This window comes from Microcebus murinus, chromosome 7 (genome assembly GCF_040939455.1).
Source record: "Microcebus murinus isolate Inina chromosome 7, M.murinus_Inina_mat1.0, whole genome shotgun sequence".
NCBI lineage: Eukaryota > Metazoa > Chordata > Mammalia > Primates > Cheirogaleidae > Microcebus > Microcebus murinus.
The window spans coordinates 18,515,189-18,538,721 of record NC_134110.1 but is presented as its reverse complement, the minus strand read 5'-3'; the positions used below and the strand labels follow the sequence as shown (position 1 = coordinate 18,538,721).

The 23,533-nt window shown below is 51.1% G+C and overlaps 1 protein-coding gene across 7 annotated transcripts in view; it reads left to right on the top strand.

Moving 5' to 3' along the window:
• The window catches only part of APBA2 (amyloid beta precursor protein binding family A member 2), a 217,462-nt gene that overhangs the window by 176,982 nt on the left and 16,947 nt on the right, over nucleotides 1-23,533 (top strand). For 6 of the 7 annotated variants that reach the window (XM_012764602.2, XM_012764605.2, XM_012764600.2 and 3 more), the window contains exons 6-8: nucleotides 15,463-15,608; nucleotides 16,655-16,690; nucleotides 20,350-20,436. In XM_012764602.2, coding sequence (XP_012620056.1) covers nucleotides 15,463-15,608; nucleotides 16,655-16,690; nucleotides 20,350-20,436 — 269 coding nt within the window. The remainder of the gene's footprint in view (nucleotides 1-15,462; nucleotides 15,609-16,654; nucleotides 16,691-20,349; nucleotides 20,437-23,533) is intronic. The other variant, XM_012764607.3, reaches the window with a different exon arrangement.

Genomic DNA, 23,533 nt, shown 5'->3' with positions numbered 1-23,533 from the left:
TGTCTATGCCTAGGGTACCTCTGACTGTGGCTCCTGGCATTCCAGAAGACTCAGTTCTCTGTACCACCCCAGACTGTTCCAAAACAAAGCAAAACAAGGTTGGATGCCTCAGACCAATTCAGACAACCCTAATTTAGAGTCATTCCTGAAGGAGAGAAGCTCTTTGATTGTTATGAAAATACAGAGACCTTAAGCGTAATAAAAAGCATATCCCTTCATGTTAGTGAATGTGTATCCAACAAAGCCTTCATGGGCCAAAAATCTTACTCAGCAAATGATGAAGAGCTAATCATAAAGACTGTCCCGTATGACGAATGTGGGAAGACCATCTGCAGATTAACCACCGTTATAATTAGGAATGCACTTGAGTGCAGGGACCCACACAACCCCCTGATGTTAGCTTGTCCTGAGAGGGAGGCGTGTCTTATGTACAGAAGTCGAGGTGAGAGGCTGCTGGTTCAATGCCTTTGGGATCAGGAATCCATCTTTGCTTCCCTTGGTCTCAAACTCGGGCTTGTCGCCTCACCTTCACAGAACGTCTGAGTCGCTGCAGCATCACCTCCTGTTCCAGGTAGGGAGAAGGGCAGAAGTTTCAAACCAGCCGAATGTCTTCCCCTTTATATTAGGAAAGCAAAGCTTTTCTGTGGTTAGTTAATGAACTCTCTGCGGGAGAATCTGGCCTTCTATTAATTTCCTTAGCCTGTTCGCTGGGTAACAGGAAAGGTAGCTTGTCAACCGTGTCACTAGGTAACGTTGCCTATGGTAAAATGACTCTTATAATAGACTGTGTGTAGATGAGAGAATTACACTCCTTGTGGGGTGCTGCCGGAGCTTTGGGCTTCCCACAGTGTTGCCTCTTGTGGCTGGACATGTCCCTTGAAGGGGACCCTGGAAGTTACGCCCATAGAGAGGTTGTAAGAGATACTAGCTCTTGGGAACGTGAGGCTCTTAAACCGACGGGTTCCACACATCATTCTCGATGGGCGTTTTGTACCTGCACAGCTGAGCCCGCCTGGGGCCCAGCAAGAGCATTTGTGTGGGTGCCATAGGGACATCTGAGCGGACTCCCAGGGAGGAATCCAGCCGGCAAACCGGCTTCTGCCTTATTCCTGCTGAGTAAGTGGCCCGTGTCTAGTTGGACCTTAGGACGCCTCATGAGTCTGACTGTTTAGTTGGACCTTAATAGACCTTGAGGACCTTGCCAGCACACTTGTCATTTCTCACCGGCCAGAGCCGTGTCACATGACCAGCCTCCAGGTCCAGCATTGGCTAGAGAATCAAGTATTTGGCTTCTCACAAGGGTGGAGGTGTGGAAATGAATGTTGCGTGAGCAAGGCCTCCAGGTCTGGTGAGCATTTCGACCTTCTGGCCTTGTCCCGTGCTGAGGTGGAACATGGGCGCCGCTGAGAAGACCCAGTGTGACTCGGCAGAGGGGCGGGCCTTCCACCCTGTCCGCAAATCTGAGAAATTGCCCTGCAGGGGAGCGTCCCTGAGTGTTAGCGAGCATGGCCTTTGTCCCAGCTCATGCCTTATTTCACATCAGACAATTATTAATAATAATGAAAAATAAAATAGCAGTAACAGTTAAAGCGATACCACCTTAACTTTCACTGGGCTTAGCGTACAGTCCCTGTGCTGTGTGCTGTGGCTCTATTTCGTGTCACTTGGTCAACCACTGCAGGATGAGTAGGTACCGTCCCCCGTTTTATAGGTTAGAAACCCGATGCAGTACATCAGGCAGTACAGCGTGTGGGCGTTGAGCTCAGACTCCAGCCTGAGTTCCAAGCCCAGCTCTGCCACCCTCCACCTGGTGACCTCGAGCCCATGACCTGCCTTCCCTGGACCTTAGTCGATGTGTCTATAACCACACGAGTTACTTTAACTTCACTAGGTTAAAGTAAGTCGAGTGAGGTCCCACGGCTGTGGAGGGGGAGAGCCTGGGCTTGGACCCAGGTCTGGGCACTTGACAGTGTAAGCTCTTAGTGGCGGTGACCTCCTACCTCCCTGGCATGCTTTGTGCACCACTGCCATCAAGAGGGGGAGTAGGTGAACCCTATATCAGGTGTTTACTCTGAGGCAGGCCCAGACCTACGTGTTTTGATACATCAACTCAGTAATCACTGTAACAACGCTGAGAGGTAGGTGTGGTTATAGACACATCGACTAAGGCCCAGGGAAGGCAGGTCATGGGCTCGAGGTCACCAGGTGGAGGGTGGCAGAGCTGGGCTTGGAACCCAGGCTGGAGTCTGAGCTCAACGCCCACACGCTGTACTGCCTGAGCGCCCCTCAGCATGGCACAGGGGCGCCCCCACTGAGAGGAGGCAGTCCCTTCAGGTGCTGGAGTGGGCAGTGGAACGCTCCAGATGTCAGGCTCAGAGCCACAGCCCTCTCTCAGCAGAGGCATCCAAGGAGAGTCGTCCAGTATCACTGTCTATGGGGAAATACTTGCAGACAGGGAAGGTTCACGTTGCAGAGAAAACCACCTTGTGAACGTGCTAACTGCACAGAGGGCTCACTGCCTCACCTGAACCCTAAAGAGGTGGGAGTGCGGGCACCTTTAGGATGTCCTCTCCTGCCAGACGTGGTGGCTGGCAGCAGCATAAATTCATGTGTGCCAGAGGCTTGCTGCCTTGGAGTGAGTGTAGGTGAAAGTCTAACTTTTCCATAGTTAGATATGTGGTTAGTTGGTGCTGGTCCCAAGCAATGGATCCTAATAATGACAGCTTCAGACAAACTAACAAAGACCAGTAGATCTTACGTTGTTTCTTGCACTTTGTTCTAATCTAACAGCCAGTGCTCATGCAAGATGTCACGAAACCCATAACCTGCCAATAGCTGAAGACTCATGCCAAAATGCCACTTGTCCTCAAGTCTTTACCTTGTCAACTTCCCACACCTGTGTGCTGGCCATGTGGAAGGCAGGGGACCCCAGTTCCCAGAGCTGGGGCTGAGCCCCCCTCTTCCTTCTCTCAGGGGTCCTCACAACAATAAAGCTGCTTTGTTGGTTTCGTACAGTGGGCTCTTAGGATCTCAGACTTGGTTTGCTCTTAGAATGAGCAGTTGGAGTGGCCCTGTTCAGATAAGGCCACTAAGGTGAAGGCATCTCATGCCTCCTCCTCCTTTTCAGTGTCACCATGCAGGCCTGGCTGGACAGGAGGACAGGAGTCAGGTCCACCTGCAGGACCAGAAGGGACGTGGAGCCTCCTGAAGAGGGGTTATGAAAAACGAAGTGACTCTCCTTTTTTACAGACAAGATCATGTTTCTCTAGTACTGCAGGGGTAGGGATTAGACATGTTTTAAAATATGAACTTTTATTCACTAGTGGAGGTTTCTAAGGATTTCTTAGAATAGTGCTTGGATCAGGCTAAGAGCTACAAGAGTTAAAACTGAATTCTACCCTGGAAACCTCCACGGTACTTCTCCTTTTGTGCCTGTGCACCCCAGACCCCCTCCCCACACCCCTCTCGTCCCTCTCTGCAGTGGAAGCCACTTTAATTTCTTGTGAATCCTTCCAGGAATTTCCTGCTCACTCACCAGCATACATCAGACCCCCTTTTCTTAAAATAGAAATTGCACTGGCCACACCTGAGTCTGCACTTTGCTTTTTCATTCCTTGGTAGATCTTGGAGACAACAGTTCTGCCTGATGGCTTAAGCGGTAGCACGGGATCAGTTCCGTGGGGGTGCAAGTGTGTATTGACCAGCCCGCTGTGGATGGACTGTCAGGTGGATACAGTCAGCGCACCTGTGGACCGTCTTGTAGATGTGCCTTTGTGCCCAGGTGTGAGTTTTTCTAGAAGCAGTTCCTGAATATGTAATAGGGAGTATAGGCCAGGAGCACACCAACTTTGACAGACATGCCAGAGAGCTTTCCCAAGGGGGGGGGGCAAAGGACAGCACCAGTTCCCACACTGTCCCCAGCACTGTGTGCCACCCAGCTGTTTGATCTCAGCCCCAGGCCCGTGGGTGCAAAGAGGTATCTTGTTGGTTTCTCGTGCACGTCTTTCGTCATAAGTGAAGCCAGACACTATTTCCTGGGTTTATAAAAGTGGGTTTTCTTTTTCAGTGCAGTACCTGCTTGTGTCCTTTGCCCCTTCCTCTGTTGGATTCTTCCCCTTGCTGCAGCTTTATTGGGGTATAATTGACAAAAATTGTGTATATTTGCATCGTACAATGTAATGTTTTGATATATGTATACCTGGTGAAATGATCACCACAATTCAGCTAATTAATGTCACCTCACACAGTCACCTCTTTTTGTGTGCCTGTGGTGAGAACAGTGAAGATCTATTGCCTTAGCAGATTTCCAGTATGCAATATTGTCCTATCAACTATAGTCACCATGCTGTATGTTGGATCCCCAGAACTTACGCATCTTGTAACTGAAAGTTTGTGCCATTTAACTAATGTCTCCCTTATCCACTCCAGCCCCTGGCAATTGGGAATTTTGGTGATTGTGACTGATTTGTATTCTTCTTGACATATAAAGTAAATTAGCCCTTTGGCTTATATTGCAGAATTTTCCCCAGCTTACCATTGTCTTTTCTTCTTCTTTTCTTGGTGTATTTTTTTTATTTTGTTGAACATTTCACATAGTCAAAGGTATCAGTCTTTTTCCTTTGAGCTTAGTGAGTTTCTGGTTAGCATGACTGTCACACTCCTAAGATTATTTTTAATACAATTTTCCTCCAGAACTTTTATGATTTTTCTTTTAAATTATTTAAATATTTCATTTATCTGGAATTTTTCTTGGTGTATGGATATAGGAAGAGTTAACATTTTAGGCATTTTGTCCCCAAGGGAACTATTCAAGGACTCCTTCCCTCACTGGTTTGAAACGCTGCCTTTACCACGCACTAAATTGCCAAGGAGGTGTAGGTGTGTTTCTGGACCTGTTACAGGATTATCTATTCAAGTTCCAGACTGATTTATTTACTGGGGATTTATGGTGCATTTTACTACCTGGTAGGGCTAGTTCCAGCCCTTGGCACTATCATTCCCTTTCAGATTTTCCCTGGATATTTTTGCACACTTTATTTTTCCATAGAAACTTTAAAATAAACCTGTCTAGTTGTACTCTAGAAATTCTTATTGGTATTTTTATTTGGTATGCATTAAATCTATCCATTTAGGGGAAAAGTATTAGCTTTACAATACAGAATATAGAATCTTTACAGCAAAAACAAAAAGGATTTATCTTTTCATTTATTCAAGCTTGTTTATCTTTATCAATAAGGTTTATTCATAAAAATCCAACACATATCTTGCTCATCTATTTGTTGGTGTTTTAGCCTTTTTATTATTTTTGTAAATGTTAACTTTCATTTCATTATTTCTTCCATGCTTGTTGCAGTTTGTAGGTACAAAGAAAGCTATTGATTTTTTTATGTATTAAATTTGAAACCATTGCCATAATGAATTCTCTTTTTGAAACAGATTTTTAGTTTAGTTGTTTTCTTGAATTATTCCTGGTGTACAGTCATAGCATCTGCAAATGAGAATGATTTTTGCTGCTTCCTTTCTTGCTTTCTGTTATTTTTTCTTATCTAATTGGATTAGGTAGACACAAGGATAAATTTTATAAAATGGTGAAATATGCCTTACTAAAAAATCCACCCTTTTGAAAGATCCATGCTTTTAATTATTTTATCATAAAACTTTCAGGCATATACAGAAGCAGAGAGAATACTGTACCCAACACCAGCTTTAGTATTTACCCACTCACAGCCAGTGGTATTTAATCTGCACCCTCACCTTTTCCCAGGTTATTCTAAAACAAATCTCAGACCACATCATATCTTCTTTAAATATTTCAAATATGTATCTCTAAAATATAAGAATTCTATTTTTTAAAAAATAGCTCCAATTCTATTATTGCAGCTAAAATAAAATGAATAGTTATTTCTTATTTTTATTTACTTATTTTTTGGAGACAGTGTCTCACTCTGTCACCTGAGCTAGAGTATAGTGGCATCATCACAGCTCACAGCAACCTCAAACTCTGGGCTCAAATGATCCTCTCACTTCAGCCTCCAGGGTAGCTGGGACTACAGGTGTGCACCATCATGCCCAGCTAATTTTTCCATTTTCTGTAAAGATGGGGTCTCATCCTTGTTCAGGCTGGCCTCAAACTCCTGACCTTAAGCTATCCTCCCACCTTGGCCTCCCAGAGTGCTAGGATTACAGGTCTGAGCCACCATGCCCAGCCCATTTCTTTATATCATTAAATACCCAGATAGAGTTTATGTTTCCCTGATTCAGTGTGCTTTTTGAATGGGGATCCAAATAAGGTCCATCCATTGACATTGGTTGATGTATTTCATAATTGTCTTAGTTCTCTTATTTTATAGGTTGTCCTTCCATCTCTCTTTTGTCTTTAGTACAATTTTTTGTTGTTGTTGACATTGTTGTGGAAGAATCTGTATCATTCATCTTATAGAGTTTTCCTATAGTCTGAATTTTGCTGATTGTGTCTTCACAGTGTTGCTTAACATGTTCTTCTGTTCTCTCTGTCCTATAAAATGGTGATTTCTTTTTTTTAGATACAGATCAGATTCTTTGATTGTTTGGACAAAAAACTTCATAGGTATTATTGTGTTCTTCTATCAGAAGACATATGATATCTGGTCATCTCTCTTTGGGTACTGTTAGCAGCCATTAATGATCGTTGTCTAGATCCACTAATTGATTAGAGGTTGCAAAATGGTGGTATTCTAATTCCATCATTTCTCCTTCATTCATTAGCTGGAATTCTTCTAAGCAAAAAGACTTTCCCCTCATCCAGTATTTGGTTACCCTGAGTATAGTTCATATAAGAAAAATAGTTTAAATGGTTAATTTTTTCTCTTTATTTAAAAATTTTAAAATTCATGAACTCCCCTAACAATCTCTAAAGACCACCAGTGAGGGTTTATGTGCTGTTATTAGGAACTCTTGGGTTGACACATGTGTTTGTGTATTGTTATCATGTTTATTGATGCTTAAATTGTCCCATCTGTGGCCAATGGGAGCCTCTTTAGTTTGGTTTCTCAGTTTTATTACTGTGATCCCAGTAGTCCTTGATAGCTTCCTTGCTTTCTGGTATAACTAGATATTCCAGGGTCATCTTAAATATTTCTTGTTACAGGACTGGAACCAGTTAGTTATTTCTCCAAGGAGTCCTGTGAAATAATATTTAGAGACCATAATCTGTGCACTGTGAGTGCTCATTGCTGTTGCTTAGGTCAGAGATAGGAAATATGCATATGTAGAAGGCAGCCCCTAAAGGGTCCCTAGTGACCCCTACCTCCTGGTATCATGGCTTTGAGTTATCCCCTTCCTTGTATGTGGCCTGGACTCATTGACTTACTTCCAATGAGTGGAATGTGGCAGAAATGATGGGATATGACTTCTAAAATAAAATTACAAAAAGGCAGGTGGCTTCTGTCTCACTCACCCTTTCTTGTTCTCTCTTGCTTGCTCTCTGAGGGAACCAAGCTACTATCATGCCCAGAGTCCCACGTGGCACAGGACTGATGTCTCTGGCCAGCAGCTTCGTGAGTGATCTTGGAGGAGGAGCCTCCCTCTTCAGGCTGTCAGATGGCTGGTGGCTGCAGTGGCCCTGGGCGCGACCGTGGGGCAGAGGCACACTCCTGCGCCACACCCAGATTCCCAACCTGCAGGACCTCTGAGCTGACTCCCCTTGCTGACAACAATGTTTGTTGTTTTAAACCGCTAAATTTTGGAGTCATTTGTTATGCAGCGAACAATAACTAATATACTACATATTTTATAGATAAAATACATCACGATTCATACTGATACTTTGCCAGGACTGTAGAGTTCCTGCATCTGTACTTTCTGTTTCCTCAAGGACACCAGCATAATTATGCATGTGTTTTATCCTGCTAATCATACAACAGTCTCAGAATAACAATACTGACACCCGCCAAGGACACATGACTACAGACGCAGTTTATGATTTATTTGCATTTACTTTTGTCTTTAGGGTACAGCCCACAAGGAACGTACTGTGTTTTAAAATACTTTGGAATAGATCACAGCTGGATACACATTTAGATTTGTTTCACTTTTAATTCTTAGGAATTCGCTTTTTCATTTAATTTTGTTTTGTAATTTTATAAAATACTTACATGGTTCTGAAGCCAAATATATAGCACAGGGTATATGCCTGATGTCTGGTTTCTTTCCCTGTTTACCATCCCCCCCAGTTTCTTCCCTTCCACTGTAGGAAAATATTTTCAACATTTTACGTATTTTTATTATAAGCGTATCTTTCCTTTTGTTGGGTAAATGGTAGTGAATTAGACACTTCTTTCTCCAGCTTGCTTTTTTCCCCTTAATACTGAATCCTGGAGATTATGCCAACTTTCTGTGCTGTGCAGGGCAGTGTATAGAGGATGTCATGTAGGATGCCACTGTGCCCATAAATGTCTCCTATTCAAGAACATTTGGGTGCTTTCCAGTTTTTTGCTATTACAAATAGTGCTGCAGTGAACAGCCTATGCATGTGTCTTCTTCCATTTTTGCCAATTTTTTGATTTATTATGCTGCTTCTGGGAAGTCATTCTCCCAGATACAATGCTTAGGATGTGCCTTGGGCCAATCTGTGCACTGTATTGAGAGTGGCTTTGACCTTCCTTTTCTGACTCTCTGCTATGGCTTCTCTTCCTCCTGGCAGCTTGCTGGGGTTCTAAGGTTCAACACTGAGACTCCCAAATCCTTTTCTTCAGTGACAGCCCAGCCTATGCTGCAGGCTTGGGTGTGGCCTCTCCCTGGTGAATGTCCCCATGGAGCTGATTTTCAGACAGCATCTTCTCTTCCCTATGAGCCCTATAGGTTCGCCTTCAGCCGGGCTTCTCAGAGGCGCAGGCCACCACAGTGATGGGGCAAATCTGCTCCAGACAGGCTGGTGTGGTGGGGGAGGGCTTGGAAGCCACATCTCTGCTCTGTGACTAAAGTTTCCACTGGAGACCCCAGTTACACAACTGTGATGTTCACCCCCTCCTTCCTCCTCTCCCCATTCCGGAACTCCCTTCCAGGGGCAGCCTCACCTGCTGAGCTGGGTGGCCTGGCCTGTGGCCTCAGTACAGCTCCCCACTGCCCCGCCAACCCCCAACCTGTCCTGTCCTGTCCTGTCCTGTCCTGTCCTGCCCCACTGGGGCTGCGGCCCCTTGTCCCAGTGGAGGCAGGCTCCCCTCTGCACTTTGGAACCTCTCGAGATCTGACCTCCTTTCCTCCCATGTCTTCCGCTGTCCACTCCACTGGCTTTTGAGCACGTCTGTCCTGCCCTGCGTTCTGCATCTGCCCGCAGCCACCACTCTACCTTCCTCTTCTCCTTCACAACCAGAATTTGGGAATGGCTGACTCACTGTCGGCACCGCGCCTGCACCCTGGCACCCTCGTGGCTCCCGACCTGGTCTCCTCTGAAACAGCTCTCTAGGTGTGACGGGCTTCCTCGTCACTACGCCCACTGCACAAGGCCCCCTGCCAGTGCAGGCACAGATGGGCACACCTCCCTTTCTAAGCCCCTCTTTGTCCTGGCACTTGGCAGAGTGGGGTCCTGGGGCTTCCTTCCGCCACCTGGCCCTGTGACTCACCTTGCTGGCTCGTCCATGCCTGTGGCTTCACTCGGCACCTGCACGCCGTTCATTCCCAGATATGTTTCTCTGACCTGGACTCCCAAGTCCAGATGCCCACTGAACTTCCAGGCTTCTGGAACTGAACTTGCTTGGAATCCCCACCTCAAGGGCAGTCCTTTTCCAGGGGCCCCTTCTCAGTGAATGGACACTGTGGGTGCTCAGTGCTGTCACTTAGGTCACAGACAGGATATATGCATATGTAGAAGGCAAACCCTAAAGGGTCCCAGGGGCACCCACCTGCTGGTATTCACAGTCTTGGGTTATCCCCTTCCCTTGTGTGTGGGCTGGGCTTATTGACTTGCCTCCAATCTATAGCATATGGCAGAAGTGATGAGATATGACTTCTAAGATTAGGTTACCCAGCCCTGCAGCCAGTTTTCCTGCTTTTTCATCCTTAGACTCCATTCCAACTTCCAGTCCTGTCATCTGACTCTCCACCCTGAATCCCTATCTGCTGCTGTCTCTTTATCTCCATCATCACCCTGGTCCACACCATCATCACCACTCTCGTGCTTGGACCTCTGCAGTAGCCTGTCTCCTAAGAAAGAAGGAAGCTGCTCTCCCTACTTCCTCTCTGCTGTGGCCTCTCTGCAGCCAGAGTTAATTTCACAGGCAGAGTGAGCAGCCACTTCCCTGATGGATGCCCTGGATTGATAGTCCTTGGTGTGGCTCCAGGTCCTCATATTTGGCCGGCAAGGTCTCTGCAGCCCCAGCTGGTTCCACCTGTAGACCCAGCCCTGTGCCCAGGCAATCTGGACATCCTATAGGTCTTCTGTGGTGCCATCCCCTCTGCTACCCCAGGGCCTTTTCACCTGCTCTTGCCTTAGCCCAGAAAACTCCCCTTCTAACCCTTTATGGCTTGTTGATTCCTTCTCATCCTTCAGAGCTCAGCTCAAATAGCACCTGCCCCCAGATTCCTCATGAGGGTGGGCCTCACTCTTGCTTCTTCCTTGGGGCTGCACCCTTCCTTGCTGGCATTCACTATGGGCCATCCTGATGCATTTATTTGGTGACTTGGAACTGACGTCAGCCTCACTACATAGCTGTGAGCTCCATGTTTACTGCCATGACACCGGTCTTCATGCAGCGGGTTTAGAAACACTGAGTACCTGAATCCACGATGGTGAACTTGGGCAAAATCATTTGACCCCACTTGGATGATCCTTATTTGTAACATTGAGACCATGAGGTCTGCTTCCTGGGGTGGTCGAGGACTGGGCGGGACTGTGCCACTATTGCACAGAGGTCGGGTGTTTGGAGTGTGGGGCTGCACTCCAGGACTCTGCCTTTGCAGAGAGCAGCGGACCTTGCAGGTGCAGACCCACACCGCCATGTGCGCCGTGCCCTGGCGCCCCCCCTGGCTGCCCCCCAGAAACCCAGGGGAGAAGCAGACATGGGTCTTAGAGTTAATGAGGGCCCCTGGGGCCAGGCCCACAAGGGGGAAAGCCTCTGTCCACCACCCAGGTCCAGGATGATTTTCCCCAAAGGTGCCCGGGCAGGGGGAGGTTCTCAGGTGTGGCTCTGTGGGGCGCCCGCCCCGTCCAGAGAGCTGATGAGCAGCCAGAGGGCCAGGGCTTTCCTAAGGACTGTTTTATACACAGGATTCTTCCAGCAGGGAAGAACTTGGAGGCCTTATTCTCCACCAAACTGTGCAGATACGTTGTGCATATGCTGTGTGAGTAAGACGTTGTTAAAAGGAGAAATCACTCTCTGGGGAGATAAGATTGCCTTTAAACCTGTGTCTTTATTCTTTTGTCATCTGTCTCCCTCTGGTGGTCTTAGCTTAGGGTTAGTTCAAGAACTAAACAAAATAAGAACAGTTACACCAAAACGGATAAGGCCAGATGCTTTCATATTCTAACGAGGCTGTTTGATTTTGGTTTTGCCCTTCACGGTAGGAGTTGAAAGCTGTGCCTGCGAGTCTGAAATAACTCCTCAGCCCCACGCCTCCCCCGCGTGGGGGACACTCTTCTCTGGGTTGTCCTTCCCTAATACACGTGAGAGTGGGAGGCAGGGTGGCAGGCAGGATCTGCAGACGCCGTGGCATTTATCGTTTCCTGTTAGACAACAGAGCAAGGCAGGAAGGAAAAGGGACCCCCCGGCAGAGATGGAGCATCTGTTGGAGTTGTAGCAAAAACCTGAGACCTTCGCTAGTCTCCTCCCAGGCGCAGGTGTCCGTGGGTGCCAGCAGTGGACCCCACTGGCCAGGATGGGCACCGTTCACACATGGCGGTCTGTGCCCCCGGAGGGGCCCCAGGTCTGGTGGAGCCCAAGGACATGCATTGAAACAGGCATGTGAACCCCAGAAAGGTCTGGTAAGCTGTCCAGGTCACCGTGGGAGCTGGCAAGGGAAGGGTCAGAAGGCAGCAGCCTCAGAAGGTGGGGGTCATATTCCAAAGGGAAGGCCTCCATCCCTCCCCTCCCCAGGGTCAGGGCCCCCACCCCAGACAGGACACAAGGACATGGGCTGAGGGTGAGAGGCAGGGAAGTCCAGGGCGGCTGAGAGAGCCAGCACTTTCCTGCAGAGCAACGCGATGCCATCTACTGGTCCATATGAGTCACTACATTGGGCTTTACTGGGTGGCTGGGGCTTCCCTATGGGGGGACCCTGGCAAATGATGCCTCTGAACCTTGCTACTGGAGAGGTGGCCTGAGGTGGTAAAAATAGGCCTACTTTAGGCTCTGGGGGGCCTTCCAAGCCCCTCATCCGGGACACCAAAGGGAGGATAGGGACATGTCCAGCCGGCCTGCAGCGGCTGGGCCTGTTTATATACATTGTCCCAGATGCCCAGCAAAGTGGACAGGTGAACTTCATTCCAAGGAAGCCTGAGGGTCAGGGTAGGGGTGCTGCATTGTGATCAGTGACTCTTGTCCCCTCTCTCGGGGGTGGCCTCTGCTCCCCGCTAGCTGGTGATAGGCCCTGGTACATCCTCTGAGTGCCAGGCAGGCAGAGGTTCTTCCCTTGGTGCTGCCCCTAAATCCTGCAGTCCCCCACCCCCACCTCTCGCCACTGGTGCATCCAGCCTGTGCAGCTGGGAGAAGGTTTGTTGGCTCCTGAGCTGGAAGGAGCCTGATTTGACCCTGGCCACGGAGCCCTGCAGGGGTCAGCCCAGGCTTCCCGCCCTTAAGGGCCAGGACATTGTCAGGAGCAGTGTCCCTGGGAAGCTCCCCTGCCAGCCCCTGCATGAGCGGGTGTTTGGGACCTGTGTCTCTCATAGGGGTGTAGCCCCTGAGATTCTGGATTCATTCACTCCTAAGATGACCTGGGCTAGGGGGATTCTGGTCTGCTAGGGACTAGATGTTCCCTACCTGGCTACACGTCAGTGTGACCAGGTGTGTGTGTGAACACCACAGATTCCTGGTCCCCACCCTGGTTTCAGTGACGCTCAATCTCCTGGGTGGGGTTGGGGACTCTGCAAGCCCGTCAGGTGCCACAGGTGACTCTGGGCACAGGTAGGGTTGCTGGGGTCTCGGTTTCCCTTCCTCCTTCCCCAAATGACTTCAGCCCCAAGTGTCATTTAAAATGATCTGTCACCTCCCCACCATCCCTTCAGGGACAGGGTTTAGAAGGAGTTTGTACCGCCTTGCACCTGCAGGTGGGAGTTTCTGGGGCATTGATGACAGTAGAGGCCACTATGTAGGATGTGGCCAACTTTGGATCTGGTGCTTTCCCTGTCACTGGTCTCAGTGTGGCCATGCATGTCCCTTTGCCCTCTGAGCCTCATTGCCCTCCTGAAGCCTGCTCAGAAACCATGTGTGCAGGTGGGAGTGGGCTTTGGATGCTGCCCTCTGTGACAGCTACTGCCTGGTCTGGTGCTCAAGCCTGCCCTGTCCACGGTTTATGACTTATCTTTTTAGACAAATGCAAATAAAAACTAAGAATTCATTAACGAATGCCTTGCATTTTCTACACTTTTAGCCTTTATGAGACTCATATCATTTATCTTATGTTTACAAAATCCCTGTGGAGATAGACATCAGGAATTTCCTTCTCCCTGCCCTCCATCATTTTGCTGGTTAGGGGATCAAGGCCTGAAACAAAAATTAGGTCCCTCACCCAGGGGCACAGAGCCTGGGAGGGTGGAGACCCTTCCAGTCTCTGGGTCCCCAGAGTCACGCTGCCTCCCTCTAACAACACTGGGAGATACTTAAAAGCAGTGGGAGGGCCCTATTGGTAGGGCTCAGTCCTGGGCACAGGGTGGACAAGGGGGTCCCGTAAGGAGCGTGCTGGGTGCAGAAGGTGAGCTCCCATCTGGCCTGCCTGGTGCAGGGGAGGGAGGGGCCGCTGGAAGTTTGAAATGGAGAGAGATGAACAGCCCTTGCAAGAGGAAGAGGGTGAATGTCCCAGACCCAGAGAAATGGATTAGAGTTGCCAAGGAGTTTTGAGGGCATTTGGGGCCAGGAATTTATGATGAATTTATCATGGCACCAATTTGACCTCTTGGGCAGCTTTTTCCAGCCTTCGGCCAAAAGAAAATAGATCAGAGTTTTGCCAAACTCCTGGGGTGGGAGGGGCAAGGGTGTTGGGGTTGTTGGGCAGATATTATTGGGGTGGTGGGTGGCTGCATCCAAGGTGGGTCAGTTGCTGGTCAGAGGTGAGACCGGGGCTCAGCTGGCTGAGGGAGGGGAGAGGTGCAGAGGAGGCCACTGGCAGCAAGGGCTGGGGAAGTGCGGGACAGCTGGCCTGTGGTGCTGGAGTGGGTCAGGGTAGGGCCAGCTGGGGCAGGAGGGGACCCTTGGAGCCAGGGCCAAGTTCCCCAGGAAGGAAGGCTCTGGCTGAGAGGTGGACAGTGGTGGGGTGAAGGAGGCAGGTGGTGTGGCCAGCATGGGCCTGAGAGGACAGCTGAGCCCTGGTCTAGACTAGCTCAGCGGTCACCTGACTGCAGCCCTGAGGCCACATCCTCCTGGGCACTCGACCCTGCGTATGATGTGTCATTGGAACACAGCCGTACGTGCTCATTTCTGTATTGTCTGTTGCTGCCTTTGCGCCTCAGGTACAAAAGCAAGTAGTTGCAGTAGAGGCCACAAAGCCTAAAATAGTTACCCCTGGCCCTGTACAGAAAGGATCTGCCAATCCCTTACTAGAGATGCGCTGTCCAGTATAGGCGCTACTAGCTGCTAACATGTGGCTCTTTATACTTCAATTAATTAAAGTTATATCAAAGACAAAGATTCAGTTCTTCAGTTACAGGAGCCGCAGAGCAAGTGCTCAAAGCCACATGTGGCTAGTGGCTCCCACATTGAACACTGAAGAGACAGAACCTTCTGTCATGGTTGGAGGAAAGTTCTATGGGGCCAGGCAGCAGGTGGAATAAGCATCATGTTGCCGTGTGGGCCTGAGGCATGTGGGGTGGGAGGAGCTAAATGGGCCACCTGAGAGGCTGCCGAAGAGACCTGAGCAGGAGAGGGAGCCCTTTCAGATCACCATCCTGGGTGCTGGGAGACCTGGGAAAAGCGTGGAAAGTGCTGTCATGTTTGGGAGGTGGCATCTTCTGGGTTTGCAGCATGTGCCTGTCGCCTTGGGGGGGTCCACCTTGAGTGACAGTCACCTGGGATCCCAGCATTGTCCTCCTGATGCCGTGTGTGCAGTTTTCTGGCCCGAGTGCTGATTTCGTGGAGCAACTTGCACCACGCACACAGCCCGGGCAGCGCGGGAAGCAGACCAGCCTCCCCTAGCTGGCTGCAGGTTGGTGGTGGTTCAGCCCTTTTCTTCTGCCCCTGCCCTGGTTGCCGTGTTCCTCGTGCTGTGGCCGGGCAGGCCATCCCTCTGTTCAGGGCCTCTCTCCTTTAGAAGCACATTAACTCTGGGCTCCCCCTTCAGTTCCAGGGCCCTGTGAGCCAGAAGACCTCATCGATGGGATCATCTTCGCTGCCAACTACCTGGGGTCCACCCAGCTGCTCTCCGAACGGAACCCTTCCAAAAACATCAGAATGATGCAAGCACAGGAGGCCGTCAGCCGGGTCAAGGTAGAGGTGCTTCTGGGTCCCAGGTGGCTGCCTGCTCACCGCGGGAGCGCTGAGGGCACGGAGTGCGGTGGGCACAAGCGCGCTGTGTCCAGCTCTGACTGAGCCCTTGGCGCGGAGAGCAGGAGTGGCCGAGGTGCCCCAAGTGGCAAAGGTGCCCACGAGGCTGAGGGAGGCTTGCGCCTCCGCGGGGAGGACGCTGGGGGTTGGCACACAGGCAGCTGGCTCCTTCGTGAAGGAAGGGCCACGGAATCCCCCAGAAGCATAATTTATTTAAAGATAATCGTTCCAAAGCATTCCAGTCATAAGACAGTCTCAAATTTGGAGTCTTAAATCCCACTTTGACAGTAGGTATATTTTTAGCGCCAAAGTGCTTCCAGAAAGGGGGAAAAATCATGTTTATTTAAATTCATGACCTCAAGGGAAGCCGTGACACACTTGCAGCTCTAGGTGCATGCTGCATCGTCTGGTGGGGAACGGTAGGAGAGGCCGGGAGAGGCAAAGGTGAGGCCAGGTCAGCAGGACTAAGTGGGGTCAGGACAGAGGGGATTCGGGGGTCTGAGGTGGTGCCCCCAGGGCAAGACAGGGTCTGCAGACACTGCCACCCTGTGGGGATGAGAAACGATGGCAGTCCCCTCCCTGCCCTCTCCGTACACTGACTTGCTTTAACTGAGGCCGAGGGCCACGGGGAGGCCATCCGCGGTGGTCAGGAGGAAGGGAAGCAGCTGGGGGCAGCTCTGAGCCCTGATGCCAGTGCCCTGGCTGTGTCCTGCCCCAGGCCCCCGTGCCACTGTGCTGGCCAGAGCGTGTCTCTCCTGTCCCTAGTCGTGCCCTCTGTACGCAGGCGGTTGACAGTCAATTTTAGTACTTGAGGGGGTGTCTCGGTGGGCTTCTGTTGGCCAGCGTGTGGGCAGTGACTGTCCACCTGGTGCTTTGCAGGGCGTCAGGCCTGAGTACGGGGGTGTTGACCACAAGGCTGACATGGCCTTGCCACACTTTCCTTCTCTCTGTGCCAACCTGTTTTTCTGTTTCTCTTCCATGCTGCTCAGAGGATGCAGAAGGCTGCTAAGATCAAGAAAAAAGCGGTGTGTAGGACCGTGTGGCCCTGGAACAGCGGCGATCACTTGTGTGTCTGTGGCTTGTCCGAGCAGTGGGGTGGGGTAGGGTCTATTCAGCATCCAGATGAGGTTGCAAAGCGGTTCTTTGTCTTCCCTGTGTAGGTGAATATCAGGCTTTTGTGAATGAAGCCGCAGAGAGTTCATTTTTTTAACCACCCATTTACAGAAGAATGTCATAGTTCTCTTCTCTCCCCGTCTTTCTTAGCATCTCTTTGTACTGGTGCATGGCTCGTGCCACGATGTTTTATGTGGACACTTTTAAAGGTGGCATTTCGTGTCACAGTGTGATGGGTCTGGGGCCTGGGCCTCCTGAGCAGTATTAATTTACCGAATCAGCAGGACAAGTAGCTCAGTTTGCCCATGAGGTGCTTTCTCTGTTGAAAGTAGTCTTTGGAGCACGGGCAGACCTTAAAAAATTGGGTTGACAGTTAGTCATTGGTTTGTCAACCTGGTCATTTAGTAAATGCTGGAGATTTTCTAACTGTCCTGCTCATACGGAAAATGTCAAAATGCTCGATATTGAGGCCTGGGACAAGCCCGTGGAGACTCGGCACTGGCTCGTTGCCCACTGTTTCCTTCTGTTTAAACAGCAAGAGACCCGGTCCTCCCTCCCCAGCTTGCAGTAATGCCATTTTCTGGCACCGTGGCCAGAGGACCCCATCTGAGGGCTCCCTTCCCCCTGCAGTGAAACTGCTGTGGCTCATGACATTTGCCCTAGCCCGGCGGTGTCTCCTGTGATTCCCCTTCAGCCACAGGAGAAGAAGGGCCACACTCTTCTTCCTCTGCCCAGGCTGACTTCCCTCTGGGTGCCTTCAGGAGAAGCAGAATGGGCCTGGCACTGCAACCCTGCAGTTGGGGTGTGCTTCCCCCAAAGAAGAGGGGCTCTCCCCTGGAGCCCCCCTGTCTAGCTGGAGCAGGCGTCCTTGCGGACCACAGCCTGCCTCTGGGGTCTGCAGGTCCAGAAATCCTACAGAGTCACCACCTGCGTCTGGAGGGATCGGGCACAGGCAGACACAGCTGGGCGGCCAGCCAGGGGCCAGCTGAGTACATGTGACCCAGGGTGGTTCTTCCTTTCTGGGCTGCGAGATGCTCGGTGTCATTGCTGAGAGCCCCTTTTCCGGGCTGCCCACAGCTGGGGAGGCGAGTGAGGACAGGCAAGTGGGACCCAGGAGCAAGCACAGTCCTGGTGGAGAGCTGCCTCTGCCCACCGCCACTGGTGGCTGTAGGGTCACGGGCCTGTCCCCCAGACGTGCGTGGCTCACCCTGCTCTCTGGTGTCCCTCTGTAGGATCCATGCTGTTGACACCCTCCCTTCCTCCACCAAGGGTGACAATGGTGACCTTTCCCCTTCTCTGGTAGCGACTGCGTTTCGTCTCTGTCGTTTACCCTCTAGTTGAGCCGGGCCAGTGTCAGGGCGCTCCTTGTCTCAAGTCAAGTGTGTTAAACTGCTCGAGTTCCCTCCACAATTACCGCTCATGCCAGAGTCCACCTACAACTTTCCTAACTTACTTCTGGCTCGACCTACTTAAAATCCGGAGGGATTTGAGCTGCAATCCCAGAATGTGACCTTTAAAAGCATGGTGATGTTGAATATAACTCGATTTTTAAAAACAGAGAAAAAATTCCTCCCTGGTCCCGTAGACTGTTTTTCAGCTGGGTTGTGTTGCACTCTGTTCTTTCTAAGTAGCTAAAAGCAGTGTCACCCTGTGGTTAGATCGAAAGCCCCAAAAGACCTCTTCCCTGGCAAACTGAGCCAAAATGCGAATTTATTATTACAACACGGGGCCTCTCTGCAATGCAGAATTCGTGAGGAAATTGTCAGCAGGGAGATTTTCTATTTTAGATTTTCTAGTGAGTAATTAAATCACAGTTTCTGCTGTTTTGAAATGGAAGATATGCCATGGTGGGCTCCCTGGCGACCACAAAGAATCTCTCACCTCGGTGGGCAAACCCGTAGCACGTGTGTTTCGTCGCTGCTGCGCAGTGGTAATTCGGGGTCTTGCAAACGTAAAAACCAATTAAAGGCTGTCCTGGTTTGGGTCAGACCCTGAGTCGTCCACTCGGCTTCCAGGACAGTCCGCAAAACATCTGTCACAGCTGTATTCCGAGTGTTCTGCAGTGGGGGTGACAAATTAGGGTCATTTGTGTGGCATCTCTTCCTGGCCTCGCTGTGTCGCTGTGAGGGCAGTGCCCAGGCCAGTCCCGAGCTGAATCCCCTCAGGGCCAAGGTTACAGGGGTCAACATGACCATGGCTGTTTAAATCAGAAGGAAATGCTGACATTTTAATCCAGCTTCTTTGAAAATGTCTTCCCCCTTTCCCTGGGATTCTTGGAGTCCCAAATCCAGGGAATGTAGCCTGAGCCCACAGACCCTGTGCCTTCACGGAAATGGACATGGCTCAGCCAGAGCAGCCCTGTTCGCTGCTGGTGGGAGGGGCGGTACCCTAAGACCCAGGCGTCCGGGTCCCCTTCCGGTCTCGCCCTTCTGTGCCTGCCTCAGGCTGCCTGGAGAACTCACGCTGAGCCACGAGGCTACCCGCGGCATGCTCTTAGGTTTCTGAGGCTGCTCCACTTGGAGTAGCATTTCCATCTATGTGGACTCAGGGTGATTAATAAAATTGCCAGGCCTTCCTTCGAGGTTTTTTTTTTTTTTAATTAACACATAAAATTGTGTGTGTATTTACAGTGTGCAACATGATACTTAAAAGTATATGTACATTGTGGAATGACTAAATCTTGCTAATTAACGTATGCATTCCCTCATGTCACCATTTTTGAAGCCAGAAACACTTTACGGTTCACTCTCTTATCATTTTTCAAGAATACAATCACTGTATTATTAATGATAGTCACTAGGTTGTACAATAGATCTTTTGAACTTATTCCTCCTGCCTAACCAGAGTTTTATATCCTTTGACCCACATCTCCCCACCCCAGCCCCAGCCCCAGCCCCTGGTAACCACTATTCCACTGTCTACTTCTATGAGATCAACTTTTTAAAATTCCACATATGAGTGAGATTATATAATGTTCGTCTTTCTACATTTGACTTATTTCACTTAATGAATAATGTCCTCTGGGTTTGTCCATGGTGTTGCAAATGATAGGGTTTTTTTCTTCTGTCTTCTTTAAGCCTGAATCATTATTGCATTGCATATTCTCTTTATATATTCATATGTTGTGAACATGTAGGCTGATTCCATATCTTGGCTGTTGTGAACAGTGCTTCAGTGGACACGGGAGTGCGGACATCTCTTTGTCATCCTCATTTCCTTTCTTTTGGGTATATGCCCAGTAATCAGAGTGCCGGGTCATGTGGTAGTTGTATTTTCATTTTTCTGAGGCCCCTCCATGCTGTTTTCCATAGTGGTTGCACTAATTTACATTCCACCACGATGTGCCAGGGTCCCTTTTCTCCACACCCTCCCCAACATTTGTTATCTTTTATCCTTTTGATCACAGCCCTTCTAACAGGCGTGAGGTGGTAGCTCGTGGTGGTGTGGGTTTGCATTTCCCTGATGACTCATGTTGAGCATGTACCTGTTGGCCACTGGTATGTCTTCTTTTGAGAAATGCCCATTCCAGGTACATTTCTGATTTGTAACAGTATCCACCGTCCTTTCTTAGAATTCTGAGGGAGACGCCCAGACGCTGACGGAAGTGGACCTCTTCATCTCCACCCAGAGGATCAAGGTTTTGAATGCGGACACACAGGTAAGCGTGTGAACTCCTCAGTCCGTGCCTCACCCTCGTCCCCCCAGCGTCAGCGTGCTTTTCTCGTCCCAGCTCCCCAGCCACACGCACGGCCCACGGCCCTGGGCCTCGGGAGGAGCAGGGAGTGTAGCAGGCCGCAGGTGCTGGTGTCGCCCCCAGGGCCCACTGGCTGGGAGGTGAGTGGAAGGTCTGCTGGGAGCCCAGAGCCCTTCCCCTCATCTCCCACTCCCGGGGGTCCCGACGTCTGGAGACAGGAGATGGGGCCCAGTGCCTGGCTCACGCCATGACCCACTCCCACGCCCAGCGCCGTGTTGCCCACCCACCATCGCAGCCCTCAGCTCGTCCCGATGTGGGCGCCGTGGCTCACCTGCCTCCTCACGTCTGCCCCCTGCGTCCAGGCACTGGTCTTTGTGTCCTGCCCCCTCTGACGCCCCCCACCCCTCTGGGAACCGTGTACTTGGTGAAAAATCGGAGAGGCACAGGTTAGGGGTCAGGCTTGTGACACTTCACAGACTTGGGCTTTGTTTCCTGATCTTTTGTGGGCAAACTGTCTGGACGAGATCCCCCGCACCCCTCTAGCTGTATCCCTCATCACCCACCTGTGCAGTGGTCCCAGGACACCCCAGGCTCGATGACTTGCCGGAGGTCTCACAGCACTCAGCGTGCTCACGGCTGAGGTTTCTCACAGTCTAGTGCGCAGAATCGGCACAGGAACCGGGGCCTGGGGCTGAGGCCGGGGGAAAACCAGAGTCCTCTCCCCGAAGAGTCACACAGGACACACCGACTGCCCAAGCAAGGAGTTGTGACAGCACAGGCGAAGTATTGTCTACCAGGGAAGCTTGTGGGGACTCAGTGCCCGAGGTCTTTACTGGGGCTGGTTGCATAGGCACCTCTGCCTGGCATGTACCAAAGTGCCAGGCTCCCAGAAAGCAAGCAGGTGTCCAGCCTAGACCACGTCGTTTGCACAGGAAGAGTGAACCACAGCCAGCAGTTGAGGTGGTGGGAACCCTCCTGAAATCCTCATTCCAGACATCAGCAAAGGGTGAGCCTTTCCCAGGACGGCTGCCAGGCCTGCCACCCCAACTCTTCCTGTCAATGCTCACAGAAAGCGCCACCACCCAGGGGTGGGAAGATGAGCCTGGGAATAAAGATGGACTCCATCCTTATGAGCTGTGTGGCCTTAGACAAGTTGCTGGATGTCTCTGAGCCCTCAGTTGCTCTTTCACATGGGACAGGGGCTAACTCCTCTGCTGGATGCCGTGTAGAGGAAGCTCCTAGCCTAGCCCCAAGCACGGCTCACACCTCTCCCCTCCCTCCCTCCTCCCTTCTAGGTCTTTGCATTCTGAACAAGGCGTGCAAATTAAAGCCACTGGTATAACTAGGAACAGAGGCGTCAGTTCATGGGCGGGGACAGAGGCAGAGCTCTCAATTTCCTTTTGCCTGCTGTTTCAAGACGGGCACTCGATAAGGACGGACTTCCTGTTCCTCGGGCCAGGAGCGTTGTGGTTCAGGGATGCCACGCAGATGCCCCCAGGGTCGGTGCCTGGGGTCCTCTGCCCTCCAAGGCCAGGGTGGCAGACACTCTCCAGAACAGGGCCGTGCTGCCAGTTTTGACTGTCCCTGACAACTCTTTGGATGATTGTTTTCCTCGCAGCCCAGCTTTGTTAACGTCGGTTCTCAGGCCCTGTCCCAGCATCTGGGGCTGCCGGCCAGGCGCGCCCATGTGTTACAGCCTGTGCACTTCAAGGGCATTTCCCCATTGCCACTCAGGGCTGAGGCTCTGTTGTCCTCTGGAGGACACGGGCGGGCCCTTTCCTGTCATCCTCCTCCGTCCCGTGGCTTCTCTGGGCCCTTGCGCTTTGCAGGGGCTGGCTGGGCTCCCACCTTCACAGGTTTGGCCTGGAGGGCCTGTGAGAGATGCTCCCTGTGGCTGCTGGAGATGCCCGTGGCCTACCGGGTCTCTGCAGACGGGAATGTTCTGGAGCCTTGGAGCAGGCAACCTCAGAGCTTTCTTTTGTGCTCTGCTCAGGCTTTCCCAGTGACAGGCTGCTAAGAATTTGGATTTGAGGTGGAACAATTCACAAACCCGGGTCTTCAGCAATCCCTGGGGCACTTATTTCTCCAGAAATGAGGGTAGGGGACTCCTTGTTCTTTAACAGAGGCAGCTCCGTCAGCTGGTGCCCCTTCCCCTAGGTATGCTGGCCGCAGCCACATATAGGTGTGTCCTGACATGGCGTCCACTTCCCTCCTGTGCCCACCCCACCTGCTCAGCGGGCTTGGTGCCAGGACTGGGGAGGAGTGAGGTGGTGGCCTCCATCCTGGATCTGCTTTGCAGGGAGTAGCTCTGCCATGTGTTGGGGGATGGATGGTGACAAAACCACCACCGCCTGTGAGGCCTCTGGCCTGCTGTGGAGAGACACGGCAGACCGAGGCGGGAGAGAGAACTCGTGTTTGTGAGCACTGGCAGGAGATGAGCCTGGTAGAGTCGCCTCTGTGTTCCTGTTCGTGGTGGAAATGTTGCCGACTTTTCTTGCCAGAGGAATAGCTGGTGCCCGAGTCATTGCTTGTGGTGTTGACTGAGTTCACCTGCTGATTCAGAGCCCCCGCCGGGTCACTGGGAGTTGGGGCTGGCGGGAGAAACAGATGTGCCCTGCTCCCTAGGAGCCCACCATCTGGGAGGGTGGACGGGACACCCCTGGCTGTCTGTGTGCTCAGGGGAACACAGTGGCAGCCGTGATGGAGAGAGGCAGGATCCTCCTCATCAGAACCACCTGGAAGCCTCGCCCTGGCCACCGGGGGAGGGTGGCTGCCAAGAGGGAAGGTCAGGCAGGGTGGGTGGGGTGGCAGGGTGAGATGATGCTCCCTAAAGACCAACCATGCAAGCACAGGACCCAGGTGGGCTTCGGGCCACCATGGGAGTCTCTGTTGGCCAGGGCAAGGGCGAGGACAAGTCCTGGCAGTTAGGAAGGTTCTGCAATGAGGGGTGGCCTGCGTGCCCAGCTGAAATGTTTGGGGTGACTTGCCTGATCATGGGCAGCTATTGGTAGTTCCTGAACTTGCTCTGAGACACTATTTAGGATGAACTGGAAGAAAGATT